Here is a 15,159-nt window from a genome sequence, read left to right on the forward strand (position 1 = left end):
GAGGGACTTTAATAACCATCACAAATTATCAAGCATGCAACCATACCACAACAAACGTTTGTTTTTTGGTTCTTGTCCAGACAGCATGTTTGTCAGAAACTAACAGATGGCAATTTTAAGCTTTTCAAATTCACACGCAGTTAGATTGAGCAATGTGACGTAACGTGGAAGAGAATCATTTTTTACTGTCAGTTCAGCAAGAAAGTCAAAGAGCTTCCGAGGGCTTACCACTGGTGGATCAACAGGTGCTGGTGGCTGCACTTGTAGGTTTACCGCCACAGTCTGTGGAGGAGGAAGGGTCTGAAATGGCAACTGGACCAGAGCTTCTGCAGCCGGGAGATCCTCTTCTGACACCAAGGCATTCTGCACCAGAACCTGGCCCTGGGACAGAATGTCAGGCTGTACCTGTAAAGACTGCATGGATGGCAAGGGCAGTGGTGGCATCTGTGCTGGGGGAGATGCTGACATTTGTGGTGGGGTGGCAATTGGAATTGGAGAGGACTGCAGGGTGGAATACTGCTGGTGTGATGTTGGAGATACAATCTGCTGGCCCGGGGACACTAAAGCCGACTGCTGAACCGGGCCGATGTGTACAACAGGGGATGCTGGGAGTGGCAGGTGGGATGGGAGGTTCAGCTGTGCTGTGGGCTGCACCTGGCTAGTTGTGGGCTGCTGCAAGCTGGGTCCTGGCTGCAGAGCTGAGGACACGAGAGGGTGTGGCTGGATAAGTGCTTGAGGGTGAATGATGATAGTCGGAGACTGGCTCGGGGAGTGGGGAGGTGGGGGAGAGACTACCACAGACTGCTGTGCTGACTGGGACTGGCCAGGAGAAATGGTTAAAGGAGGGGGGTGACTCTGAATGGGCGAGCAGTGCTGGGACTGGGCATTGCTGGGGCCTGGAGGAAGGCCATGGTTGGGGAGCGGTAGGCAGTGCTGGGAGGGGGGCGGGTCTTGACTTGGACTTTGAAGGGTAATTGGCTGAATCTGTTGTTGTTGCTGCTGCTGTAGTATAAGCTGATGGTGGGAAACTTTGGGAGGTGGTGAGTGAAGAGGAATCTGCTGATGTTTTATGAGAGGATGAGGCTGAATTGGTGGATAGGAAGCTGTGAGAGAAAAAAAAAGAAAGGCAATTAGTATCTATTTCAAAACAAGACAAGTTTTATTTAAAATAAATCTAAAGGAAGAAAGTTTGCACATCAAGAGATCATTATCATCTATTACACGTGGCAAATCTTCGAGACAAGAATGACTTGAAAATTTAATGACAACTATTCCTGGGAAAACTGCTATTATTTCATAAAATAAGCCTTATGGTGAACTTTAAAACTTAACCAGAACTATAGATTCATAAATCAACAATACTTGATCTATTCCTTATAGGCTACCACAATATCTACATTAGCTTTTAGCAGGTTTATACATTTGAATGCCTTCTTTGGGAGAAAAGGAAGATTAATCCTGAACAAGCACAGGATGTATAGATGATTTCAAAATCCCCAAAATGCTAATATTAAAATTCATAAAATAAAGGTCTCATGCTTTCAGATCTGTTATCTAAATGTTCTTCCAACAGTTGAGGTAATTACTAATATAGCTTTCCAAATAAATTCCCAAATTTAAGTACAAATGAAGAGTTGCTATTATTTGACACAGGAAGGGAAAAGGATTTATATAAAGAGTTAAATAGGGGGCCAGGCAGTGGCACACCTGGTTGAGCACAAACATTACAGTGCACAAGGACACAGGTTCAAGCTCCTGATTACCACCTGTAGGAGGAAAAGTTTCATGAGTGGTGAAGTAGGGCTGCAGGTGTCTCTCGGTCTCTTTTCCTCTTTATCTCCCGTTCCCCTCTCAATTTGTCTCTATCCAATAATAAATAAACAAAAAAAAATTTTTAAAAAAGAGTTAAATGAATGGGGGTAGCTTCACGAGTGGTGAAGCAGGGCTGCAGGTGTCTCTCCCTATTTTCCCCTTCCTTCTAAACTTCTGTCTTTATAAAATAAACAAGTAAATAAAAGTTAAATGACTCAGTTAAGCAAGATATATCTGTGAATCCTATACTATGATTCCATAATCACTGTAAGTGAAAAATGAAATTCTATGAATCATTCCACACCTAAAAGAGCACTGGATTTGTTTGTGGAGAGAAGGGGCAGTGAGAAGTCCATGTTGTCTACACAAAGGATCTTCTTTTACTTTTTCTTCCAAACACACAAACCCTATAGTAACCTACTAGTAAGTCCTAGTATTAGTTTTCTCTACAGAGGAATCTCTTACCATAGGGATAATGGATGCAAAAATTCAGAATAATTGAGTGACAAGTATTGTTTCCTTTTCCATTATGCCTGTTCTGCATATTGGTGCATATGTTTAATCAAAAGAATACGCAGGTACATCTATCTGTTTAAATAAGAACAGAAACTAGAAATAAGAATAGAAACTAGAAGACAAAAATAAAAAGCATTCCTTGACAAGAATGCCATTAAAAAACAAAAGACATATTGAAATTTCATATTAAGTGATATGCAATTTAGGAACTATTTGAAAATGTTTGTTTATTTAATAATGTTATGGAGGAAGGAGAGAGAGAACCAGACCATCACTCTGGCATATGCTCAAACTCTGAACCTCATGTTTCATCTACTTTACTCACTTTACCTACAGTGCCACTTTATTCACCACTCAGGCCATCAGTTAAGCGATTCTTATTGATATATTTAATAAAAATTAGACACTCAAAATATGCCAGCAAAATAACTCACTTAGAAAGTGCACTGCTTTGTCATGTGCACAACCCAGGTTTGAGCCTGGGTCCCTCTCACTGAAGGAAGCTTTACCGCTCCCTCCCTCCCTCTCTCTCTCCCTCTCCCTCCCTCCCTCTCCCTCTCCCTCTCCCTCTCTGCCTTTTTACTTGTCTCTGTCAAAAAAAAAAATCATCTGGGGAGTCGAGTTGTAGTACAGTGGGTTAAGCGCATATGGCGCAAAGCGCAAGGACCTGCATAAGGATTCCGGTTCTAGCCCCAGCTCCCCACCTGTAGGGGAGTTGCTCAGAAGCAGTGAAGCAGGTCTGCAGGTGTCTATCTTTCTCTTCCCCTCTCTGTCTTCCCCTCCTCTCTCCATTTCTCTCTGTCCTATCCGACAGTGACGACAATAATAATAACTACAACAATAAAACAACAAGGGCAACAAAAGGGAATAAATATATATAAAAAAGAAAATACTAAAAAAAACTTTAAAAAAATCATCTGCAGACCCAATGATGACAAATAATTTTTTTCCTTAGTCTCAAAATGTTAACAAAGACTACAGACTGTCTTGCATCTATTTTTATATTCAGCCACATTTGTAATAAATGCATATACAAGTGTGGTCCGGGAGGTGGTGCATTGGATAAAGCATGGACTCTCAAGCATGAGGTCCTGAATTCAATCCCCAGCAGCACATGTACCAGGATGATGCCTGGTTCTCTCTCTCTCCTCCTAGGTTTCTCATAAATAAATAAATAAATAAATAAATAAATAAATAATCTTTTAAAAATGCATATACAGGTGCCCAAGTATCTTATTATGTTTTATTATACCAGGACTTCAGTGCTCTAGGCTGACTTGTTCAGATAGAGAGAGTGGGTGTGGGAGAAAGGGAAATGGAAGAAGGGAAGGAGAGAGAAGGAATCCACAGCACCAAAGCTTCCCTTACTGCGGTGAGGACCAGGCCCCAACTTGGGTCAAGCATATAGCAAAGTAGGCACACTATTACAAAGTGAGTTTGTTTGCTGGCCCTTCCACTAATTTAACATTTTTGTGATTGCTGGGGCTTCACCATTCTGGGTCAATGTTTCCAGACAGAAACAGTGAGACAACTGAGGAAGAAAGATACCAGTACCCCAAGTCTTCTTCTACTGCAGTGGGACCCAGACTTGAACCTGAGCTGCACACATGACAGAGCAGGTGTACTATCTAGGTGAGCTATCTTGCCAGCACCCCCCCCATTAAAAAAAAGTTTTGCATTTCACTGGTTATAATTTGAAGATCATTTAAATAAACTAACATTTGATTAACATCTCAAAAAAATTTGAAGGTTCAAAAATATCCACAATTAATTTTTTTCAAACCAGAGCACTGCTCAGCCCTGGCTTATGGTAGTGGGAGGAGGGAAGTTTGAACCCCTGAGGCTGGAGCCTCATTCATGAAAATCACCTCAAATAACCATTATGCTGTCTTCTACACCCATCACAAATTGATTTTTTTTTTTTTTGCCTCTAGGGCTCGGTGCCTGCACTACAAATCACTGCTCCTGGAGGCTATTTTTCCCTCTTTTTTTTTTTTTTTGTTGTTATTATTATCATCATTGCTGTGGTTGTTAGATAGGACAGACAGAAATGGAGAGAAGAGGGGAAGACAAAGAGGGGGAGAGAAAGATAAGACACCTGCAGATCTGCTTCACCGCTTGTGAAGCAACCCCCCTGCAGGTGGGGAGCCAACGTCTCAAACTGGGATCCTTGTGCCAGTCCTTGCGCTTTGTACCACGTGTGCTTAACACACTGCACTACCGCCTGACCCCCAATTTTTTTTTAAAGAAGAAATTGGGTCTAAAATTTTTATCAAATAAAATAATTTTCACATAATAATTAGATTAGCATTTCAAAGTAAGGTTGAAGTATTTTATGTCAGCACTATGAATCTACTATATGCATATTCCAAAAAAGTAAAATGAATAAAATCCTGGATATTTCTAGAGTGCCTTTTTCCCATGGGGCTCAAGGGCTTTCCTGTCTCTCTCATTTGCACTCAAAACGCTTTTATTTTCCTCTTTTACTGATAGGAAACAGTTTTGGTATGCACAAAAGCAAAGACCCAGTACAAGTCTAACCATTAAGTTACTGAAATTTTACCATATTCTTGAAATATAACAAGTATTATATTCACTGGAGTGACATTTTTGTGTGGTCTAACAAGTGGTAATCATTTTTCATTCTAGAGAAGATTAAACTTAGGCTTTAATATCTAGTCACTTAGTTCAAGAAATACGTGTTTGTCGTTCTATTAGAACATAAATTAACTGACAAGTACACAGATTACAGAATAAGCAACACTTCACAAGAAAAATCTTAGTGAGTTGGAGAATCATACAATGACTGTGCTACCTTCTCTGATTTTAATAAATACAATTATTGTTAGAACGGCTACATATTTGAGGAAGTAATAACCCATATAATCTCTCACACATGTAGAATTCCTTATGTATAGCAAATCAAAAATTTTACTGTAATTATTTTATTAATAGTCACAACTACATAAGGAAGGGGATGTAGACAGGATACTACATTAATCCTATATATTACCTATGAAGTCACTTGCCTAAAAGCACCTGGTTACCATGGGGTTCTGATGGGTCTAAAAGACTAAAATAATCTATAGTCATAACTTGGTCTAGATTCCTATTATGGACAGAATTTTCGAATTCAAAAAAATCCGTATCTTTGGAGCTGGGTTTTGGCACACCCAGTTGAGCACACAAAGCCAAGGGTTCAAATGTGCAAGGGCCTGGGTTCAAACCCCTGGGCCCCACCTGCAGAGAGGAAACTACACAAGTGATAGAGTAGTGCTACAGGTGTCTCTCTTTCTCTCTTTCCCTAGTACCTCCTCCCCTATCAATTTCTTTCTGTTCTATCAAATAAAAGAAAAAAGGAAGTTTTTAAAAAGTTTGTTCTATCATAGCCTATTAAACATTTTTTTAAGGTGGAAGGCTTATTTGAGTAGTCTCCCATTATTTGATATTTGAACAGCACATAATCCAGATGTTAACTGTCATCTCTCTCTCTCTCTCTCTCTCTCACACACACACACACACACACACACACATACACAAAATTTCATTATTATAATTTGTTTTCAGTGTTGGGTTCTTTAGATGCTCTTTCTTTTCAAGCTACAGTATATAGATTTTTTCCTTTAGCCTATAAAATTCGTATTTTAAAAATATTTTTAAAGTATTGTTTTACCCCACCTGGTGCTATTAACTGATGAATACTTGAAGTCCGGGTGACGGCTGTGCTTCTTGATTCCAGACTTGGACTTTCTCCTTTCTTATTACTTTCTGGGGAAGGATCTCGTTGGCTGATTTTAGAACTGGTCACCGTTGTCTTGTTATGACAAATTGTCAATGACTGAGTTTGACTACTGCTTTTTGGTGGACCATTCTGTGAGCTAGATAATACACCCAGCTTCTGGCTGCGTAAAGTTAAATTCTGAACCTAAGAACCACAGAACAAAAAGTAAGGATAAAACAGATAGTATTAACTGATGTGGTGATCACTACTATGAAAACAACAATGATAATACATTTAAAGTTCATTCATAAAGCTCCAAATACTTAAAACAACTTACTGAAACTGACTCCCCTGAGGAAAAGTGGAGCCATTATTTTAACTAATCACGTCTTTAAAAAATTAATTGCGATTTTTTTTTGTTGACACCAAGGCTTCACAGCTGCAGGCTGAGATTTTTTTCAGATAGAAACAGAGGAAGAAAAAGGAGGAGAGACACTAATGCACCAAAGCTTCCCCTTGTGCCATAGGACTCTCTGGTGTAACAGGGGCTCAAACTTGGGAAATACAAGTGGCAAAGAAGATGCCCTCCAAGGGAGCTATCTCGGTGGCCCCTAAGTTACAACTTTTAAAAGATGTTAAGAGAGTCGTTAAGAACTAAAAGAAAATGGGAGTGAGTGAATGAGTGAGTGTGTTGCAGATTAAATGTGAATGAGAAAATTCCCCTGCAACATACTACACTTTAAAGTTTGCAGATCAGAGACCATCAAGAGAAAGGAAAAGAAGTTTAGGAGACCACAATGGCTTCTCTGTGCCAGGACTATGAAACATTTCAAGGTTACGAGTACCTCACAACTACTAGCCAGAAGATACTACACACAGTAAGGAGAGTATGGATACAACACTGTCTTAACGAGCAACAGTATTTACCTCAGAAAGAGATAAACAAACAAAAAAACTGTTACCAGCTCTATAAAGAATAGTGGTCCGGGAGGTGGCACAGTGGATAAAGCATTGGACTCTCAAGCATGAGTTCAATCCTTGGCAGCACATGATGTCTGGTTCTCTCTCTCTCTCTCTCATCTTCCTCATGAACAAATAAATAAAATGTTAAAAAAGAATAAATGCTAACCTTGTAAATAACAGTCTAGCAAATCATCTACCACACTGAGATAATCATTATCCTTTTAAGACAGAGAGACACACCCACCAGAGCACTGTTCAGCTTTGGCTTATGGTAGTGCTGGGGACTGAACCTGAGAACTCAGAACTCAGGAATGAAAACTTTTTTGTGGAACCATTATGCTGTCTCCCCAGCTCTAACACTGTGATAATTATAAATTGTTCTTTTTTTAGTTGGCTAGATTTTATTACTGCTCTGGAAATTCCTTGCCTTTAAACAGTTTGCATGAACTAAACTGTGTGGGGGTGGGGGGTGGGGAGAGGGGAGTGATGGCACACTAGGTCAAAAACATGTCAATGTTTCCATTTTATAAATAAAAAAACCAAACAAACAAAAAATAAAACACATGCTATAATGCACAAGGACCTAGGTTCAGACACTGGTCGCCCCCTGCAGGGGGAAAGCTTAACAAGCTGTGAAGTATGTGTTACAGCTCTCTCTTTCTTAAAATTTATTTTCAATGACAGAAAGATACACATAGAGAGCTACCAGAACACTGCTCAGCTCTGGCTTATGGTGGTGCTGGGGACTGAACCTGAATCTTTGGAATCTCAGGCATGAACATCTTTTGCACAGCCATTATGCTGTCTTCCCAGCACACAAGTGGGTGTCCTCTCTCCACCCCCCATTCTCCCTGTATCTTCTTTATCTTTCTTCCCTTCCCTGATCAATTTTTCTTTGTCCTATCAAATAAAGGAAGGGAAAAGTGCTTTGGTAAAATACAACAACAACAACAACAACAAAAACCTACATGCGGCCCTGAAATGGTTTACACAATGACTCCACAGCCAAACCATATTAATAATTCATTTTGTTTTAGTTACTCATCTGATAGGATAAAGAGAATGTAAGAGAGCAAGAGGAGTTAGGGAGAAAGAGATAACCCATAGCACTGCTTCACCACTTGTAAAGCTTCCCTTTTCTGCAAGTGGGGACTGGGGGCTGGAAACCAGTTCCTTGCACACCACCACCTGGTCCACGCATCATAATATTCTAGCTTGTGTTCCTTTCTTTCCAAATAACCTTGAGTTTCTCTCATTAAGAACCTTCGCTCTCATCTAAAATGCCATTCTAACTCTAAGTTGTCTTCTCCAGCCCAACCCATTTGTTGAGGTCAAGTAAAAAAATCTTTCCCCCCAAAGTTTCAAGATTTACTTAAAGATAATTTACCCACCCCAACACTTCTTTCTTGTATTAAAGGTGTTTTGGGAATTCTATTTTCTTTAATTTAACCTATTTTTATTAGTGACTTAATAGTGCTTTCATGATGATCATAAAGTTATTAGGCTCTAGATCCACACTGCCACAGTTCTGTGTCCTCCTTCCTCCATGCCCCATGGATAATCACCACAGCTTTCACATTCTTTTTTTTTTTTTTTTTGGCCTCCATTATTGCTGGGGCTCGGTGCCCTACACTACAAATTCACTGCTCCTGGAGACCATTTTTCCCATTTTGTTGCCCTTGTTGTTTATCTTTTTTTTTTTTTTTTTTTTTTACCAGAGCACTGATCAGCTCTGGCTTATGGTGGTACAAGGGATTGAATTTGGGACTTGTAAGTGTCAGACATGAGAGTCTCCTGGCATAACCATTATGCTATCTACCCCCAGCCCAGTTTATCATTTTTGTTGTTGTTATTATTGTTGTCACTGTTGTTGGATAGGACTGAGAGAAATGGAAAGAGGAGGGGAAGAAAGAGAGAGGGAGAGAAAGATAGACACCTGCAGACCTGCTTCACCGCTTGTGAAGCGACCCCCCTGCAGGTAGGGAGGCCAGGGGTTTGAACCAGGCGGGATACTTGCGCTGGTCCTTGAGCTTTGTGTCATGTGCGCTTAACCCACTGCACTACTGCCTGGCCCCAGCTTTCACATTCTTAGTGACAATTTGGCTACAATTTTGTTATGTTTTAATTTTTTTATTGGGAGGATTAATGGTTTATAGTAACTACAGTTGTTGGTACATGTATAATATTTCTCAGTTTTCTGTAAAACATTTTCCCCCCACCTAGGTCCTCATTCACCATCATACATCACCTGAAACACTTCAGCCCACCCAAAGATCTTTACTTTGGTCCAATACACCAACTCCAGTCCAAGTTCTACTTTGTGTTTCCCCTTCTGTTCTCAACTTCTGTCCATGAGTGAGATCATCCCATATTTATCCTTCTCTTTCTGACTTATCTCACCTTACATAAATTTTTCAAGTTCCATCCAAGATGAGGTGAAGAAGGTAAACTCAACATTTTTAAAAATTTATTTATTTAATTTATTCCCTTTTTGTTGCCCTTGTTGTTTTATTTGTTGTAGTAGTTGTTGATGTCATCGTTGTTGGATAGGACAGAGAGAAATGGAGAGAGGTGGGGAAGACAGAGAGGGGGAAAGAAAGACAGACACCTGTAGACCTGCTTCACCGCCTGTGAAGCGACTCCCCTGCAGGTGGGGGGCCGGGGGCTTGAACCGGGATCCTTATGCCAGTGGTTGCGCTCTGCACCATGTGCGCTTAACCCACTGCGCTACTGCCCGACTCCTGAACTCAACATTTTTAATAGCTGAGCAGTATTCCATTGTGTATATACTACAACTTTGTCAGCCACTCATCTATTGTCAGACACCTGGATTGGCCAACTTTTTTTTTTTACAAGTTCACAGCTTCAACTTTTTTTATATCACACATATGAGTGAAACCATCTCATAGTTGTCTTCCAGGCAAACGCTAGAAGAAGTTGTCTTCCAGAGACATGGAGGTCACCTGGTGTTTTGGGTAGCACTTTTTTCACAGAAGTTTGGGTGCTGACCTATATAACACCAACAAATGCCTAAGCTTGGGAAGAGGGTTGGGGAGATAGCATAATGGTTCTACAAAAGATTTTTATGCCTGAGGCTCTGAGGTCTCAGGTTTAATCCCCTGTACCACCACCATAAATCAGAGCTGAGCATGCTCTGGTTATCTATCTAATCTAATCTAATCTAATCTAATCTAATCTAATCTAATCTATTTTAGATCTATCCATCTTTCTTTAAAAATAAATAAAATATTTAAAAAATAAAAAGAAAATTAAAAAAGAAAGGGAAGAAGAGACACAACATTTTTCATTCATTCAGACAGTGAGGCAGGGAGAAAGCCAGCACAGCCCCAGGGCTTCCCCCCCAGCAGCCACAGCACTACCCCAGGTGCTGTGCAGATTCCAATCTTTGTGTGTGTGCATGGAAAGATGAGTTACTCCTCTGGCCCCTCAGTTTATTTTAGAATTGCTAGTGTCTTGTCTGTGAAATACTGAGTTGACAGGCAGGTGCCCATCCTGGCACTCACTTTGGTTCTGCAGACCTAACAGAAATAACCATAAATCTTACATGTTCATTTATATCTGCTTTTGGTAATATAACATTTTTTTTTGCGGGCGGGGGGGGGGTAGGTGAGGTATTTCTATATATGGTTTTCTTGATAATATTAAAATCTGTATTTAACAACAACAAAAATCTCAAAGAATTTTAGTGGAGGCACATTAAAATCTATCAGAGAGCAAGGGAAACAACAACAACAAAAACAACAAAAAACCAAAACCAAAGACAGCCTGAGATTTTACATCTGCCAACACATGGCCCATAAAGTGAACCAGATGATAATAAACTTGGTGGGGAGTCTAGCATGTGAAAAACTGGAAAACCTCCTGCAAATGCAAAACGTTCCCAACAAATGAAAGATCTACATAAAAAGTGCAGCAGTGCATTTCTATAGAACATTTCCTTTCTTCTGTTTTTCCACTTGATTCCTGGAATTCAGAAAGAAAATGTGATGATGTACACTGCGTACAATCTATTTATATATAAAGGTAACGTAGTCACACTTTCTTGTGGACTTCTCAAGAAACACTCATTCTTTCTAACATAAAGAATATTGAAGCACTCTCTAGGATCCGCAGAGGCAGAGCACTGCCCAGCTCTGGTTTATGGTGGTGCTGGGGATTGAGCCTAGGACTCTGGAGCCTCAGGCACGAAAGTCTCTTTGCATAACCATTATGCTATCTCCGTAGCAACAAATCTTTTTTTTTTTCCCAGGATACTAAGGTACTCTTAATATCTAATTTTCATCTAAACTTTTCCTATGATCTCATTATGGAAACTTTTGTGGTCCTAGAGGTGGCATAGTAGATAAAGTGTTGTACTCTCAAGCATGAGGTCCTGAGTTTGATCCCTGACAGCACATGTATCAGAGTGATGTCTGGTTCTTGCTCTCTCTCTCCTATCCCTCTCATTAATAAATAAATACAAATATATATTTTTTAAAAAATGTAACTTTTGAAAAAGTCTAAGTCTTACATGAAGTAAATTGCTAATTTCACAAACCTTACAAATATATACTCTCAAATCAATTATTTAATTTGGATTTAACACTGTCTGAATTAGTTTTTTCTTGGCAGATAAAACCAAGAGTTAATGTCACATTACTGAGTCTCTAGTTTTTAAATCCAGAAGGCTGTTTTTCCTCAAAGCTAATATCATTCCCCAGATAATCCTAGTAAAATCTGTTACTTCCCTATTAACATAAGTCATATGTTTCTGAAAATCAATCTTCTTTTTAGTGTGCCAGAGAGAAGAAACAGAGTATTTCAAATAATAAAGGCAAGACAGTTTCTGATTTTGGGAGTAGGGTGGTGGTGCAGCAGGTTAAGCGCAGGTGGCGCAAAGCACAAGGACCCACATAAGGATCCCAGTTTGAGCCCCTGGCTCCCCACCTGCAGGAGGTCCGCTTCGCAAGCAGTGAAGCAAGTCTGCAGTTGTCTATCTTTCTCTCCCTCATCTCTGTCTTCACCTCCTCTCTCCATTGCTCTGTCCTATCCAACAGCAATGACTATAACAATAATAACTACAACAACAAAACAAGGGCAACAAAAGGGAATAAATAAATAAATGTTTAAAATTTTTTTAAAAATTCTGATTTTTTGGACAGTATGCTATAAATCTTAATGCTAAGGAAAGATTAAGTGTTATGTGAACTTCTGTAACTCAAGTATTAAAACTTCCAATTCTTCACTGTTCAATAAATAACTATCTTTTAAACTATAAATACTAGTTTTAAATGGAGGGTTGAGGAGATAGCGTAATGATGACGTATTAAGACTTTCATGGCTAAGGTTCCAAGGTCCCAAGTTCCCTAGCACCACCATAAGTCAGAGCTGAAAAGTGCACTAGGGTCCCACTCTCCCTGTCTCTCTTTATTTTATTTTATTTATTTTATTTAAATGGAAGGGACAGGGAGAAAGATACAGAGGAAAAGAGAGGACAGCGCTGCTCAGCTCTGGTTTATGGTAGTGCTGGAAATTGAACTTTGGATACTGGAGCCTTAGGAATGTAAGTCCTTTGCAAAACCATTATGTTGTCTCCACAGTACTAGTCAGTCAGTCAGTCTCTCTCTCTCTCTCTCTCCATATATATCTTTCCCTCTGTGTCTCTCTCATTAAAGTAAAATAAAACAAAATGGAATACGAAATATTCAAAGTTCACAGCCCTCAACTGGAAGAAAGTCATCACTGAAGTATTTGAAGTATTACAGAACCTTCTATGCCATTTCAACAGCACAACAAAGAAAAACATTTGTTGAAAAAGAAAAGAAATGCCTAAAGGTCAGTTCACACCTCTGGTTTCTCAAAGGCTGTCTTTGAAATAAATCCCATCATCATAGAGCCACTACTTGAGTCACATCAAGCTGAACCCCAAGTAGCCACCTTTATGAATTATTTTGACTATACCCACATTGAAGGTGCTATTAATATTAAAGACACCATACAGTGTTTTTTTTTTTTTTTTCTCATGAGAAACCACAAGCAGATTGTGTTCTAGAAAAATATGTTAGGTATAATTTCCTAACAGGTGGCTTCTTTTATCTTGTTAGCTAGCTAGAAATACTTCAAATTCTTTTATTTCCCTTCTCACTACTGATTACTTAAAAGTTAATATCCGGGGCCACGTGGTGGCGCACCTAGTTAAACGCACACATTACAGTGTGCAAAGACCTGGGTTCAAACCCCTAGTCCTCACCTGCAGGGGAAAGCTTCATGAGTGGTGAAGCTGGGCTGTAGATATCTCTCTGTCTCTCTCTCTCTCTCTCTCTATCTCCCCCGTCCCTCTCAATTTCTCTCTGTCTCTATATAGATAGAGATCCAATAGTAAATAAATAAATAATATAAAAAAACAAATATTAAAATAAAGTTAATATCCATGTGTGACTCATTCTAGGCAATGTATAATAAAGACAGCAATTAATGGCATATGAGCTTCATGGCCAACACTATAATAAATACTTTATGATTAATGTCTCACTTATTCTTATAACTCTTGAGCACATAGGACTAGTTTTCAGTGAAGAAACTGAGATTAGCATCGGCAACGACAGCTAACAGTGAGTGCTATATCTGGATACTGTTCTGTTTTTTATTTACTCATACATTTAAACTTTACAACATCCCACAAGCTAATGTTACAATTATTTTATACATGTATTTTTTCACACTGTTGAAAGTGAGTGAGAGACTAAAGATAGACAACAAGAAAAAGAGCAGATACTTGAACACAGAGATTCTGGCTGCAGAGTTCAAAGTTAAAATATCAGATGCCATGATCTTTGCTAAAAGCAATCAATTACTAGGTTGTCAGAAAAGTTATGATACATTTTTGCTAAGGAAAACATTGTTGCAGGTGTCTCTGTCTCTCTCCCTGTCTCTCCTTCCCTCTCAATTTTCCTGTCTATCCAATAAAATAGTAAATAAAATTAAAAATAAAACCAAAACAAGGGCCAGTGAAATAGCTCATTTGGATTGTGCATTGCTTTGCTATACATGTGACCCAGTTTCAAGCCTGGCCACCACACAATGAAGGCAGCTTCACTGCTGTGGTCACTTTTACTCTCTACCTCCCTGTCGAGGAAGGAAGGAAGGAAGGAAGGAAGGAAGGAAGGAAGGAAGGAAGGGAGGGAGGGAGGGAGGAAGGAAGGGAGGGAGGGAGGGAGAAAAGAGAGAAAGCTAGGGAGGGAACAGGCATTTCAACAAATTAATCAAAAGAAAAGCATTATAAAAGTTTAGAGGGAGTCGGGCAGTAGCGCAGGTGGTGCAAAGCGCAAGGACCAGCATACGAATCCCGGTTTGAGTCCCTGGCTCCCCAACTGCAGGGGAGTCGCTTCACAAAAGGTGAAGCAGATCTGCAGGTGTCTGTCTTTCTCTCCCCCTCTCTGTCTTCCCCATCTCTTTCCAGTTCTCTCTATCCTATCCAACAACATCAACAACAATAACTACAACAATAAAAAAAATAAGGGGAACAAAAGGGAATAAATAAGTAAATATACATTTAAAAAAAGTTTAGAGTTCAGGGCTGAGAAGACAGCAGAGTGGTTATACAAAAAGATTTCCATGCCTCCAAATTTCCCAAATTCAATCTGTAGCACCACCATAAATCTGAGCTGAGCAGTGCTCTGGTTAACAAAGTTCAAGAAGAAGGATCTTAAAGTTAGCAAAGACAAAAACTCATTTTATAAATATAGGAAATAAATTCCAATGGAGTTAAGGAACAGTAGAAGAGAACAGACATATTATGAAAAATCTGATTTTACCTCATCATATTTATACAAATAAATTAAAAAATGACCTTTAAAATTCAGTAAAATAACATATAGACAGGTCTATAAAAAGTATCAAAGAATATTACTAAATTTTAAAAATAAGGCAAGGATGACCGTTAAGTATAACAATTTCTACCATATGAGGTATAAAACATTAACTATGGAACAAAAAACCTACAGTAATATCATACAAAATAATATTCTTTGTGACTTTTTTAACTTAAAATTGACTGAATTTGGGAGTCAGGTGGTAGCGCAGCAGGTTAAGCGCATGTGGTGCAAAGCACAAAGACCTGCATAAGGTTCGAGTCCCCCAGCTCCCCA

General features: G+C 39.3%; 1 protein-coding gene across 8 annotated transcripts in view; it reads right to left on the reverse strand.

The window, feature by feature from the left end:
* PHC3 (polyhomeotic homolog 3) overlaps window positions 1–15,159 on the reverse strand; it is an 85,619-nt gene that overhangs the window by 36,896 nt on the left and 33,564 nt on the right. For all 8 annotated transcript variants that reach the window (XR_009544730.1, XM_060171941.1, XM_060171940.1 and 5 more), the window contains 2 exons: window positions 6,007–6,253; window positions 229–1,103 (listed from right to left, as the gene is read on the reverse strand). Coding sequence is in view for 7 of the 8 variants with exons in the window: in XM_060171941.1 (XP_060027924.1) it covers window positions 229–1,103; window positions 6,007–6,253 (1,122 nt within the window). In the remaining variant the exon portion in view is untranslated. The remainder of the gene's footprint in view (window positions 1–228; window positions 1,104–6,006; window positions 6,254–15,159) is intronic.

Source organism: Erinaceus europaeus, chromosome 14 (assembly GCF_950295315.1).
Source record: "Erinaceus europaeus chromosome 14, mEriEur2.1, whole genome shotgun sequence".
NCBI lineage: Eukaryota > Metazoa > Chordata > Mammalia > Eulipotyphla > Erinaceidae > Erinaceus > Erinaceus europaeus.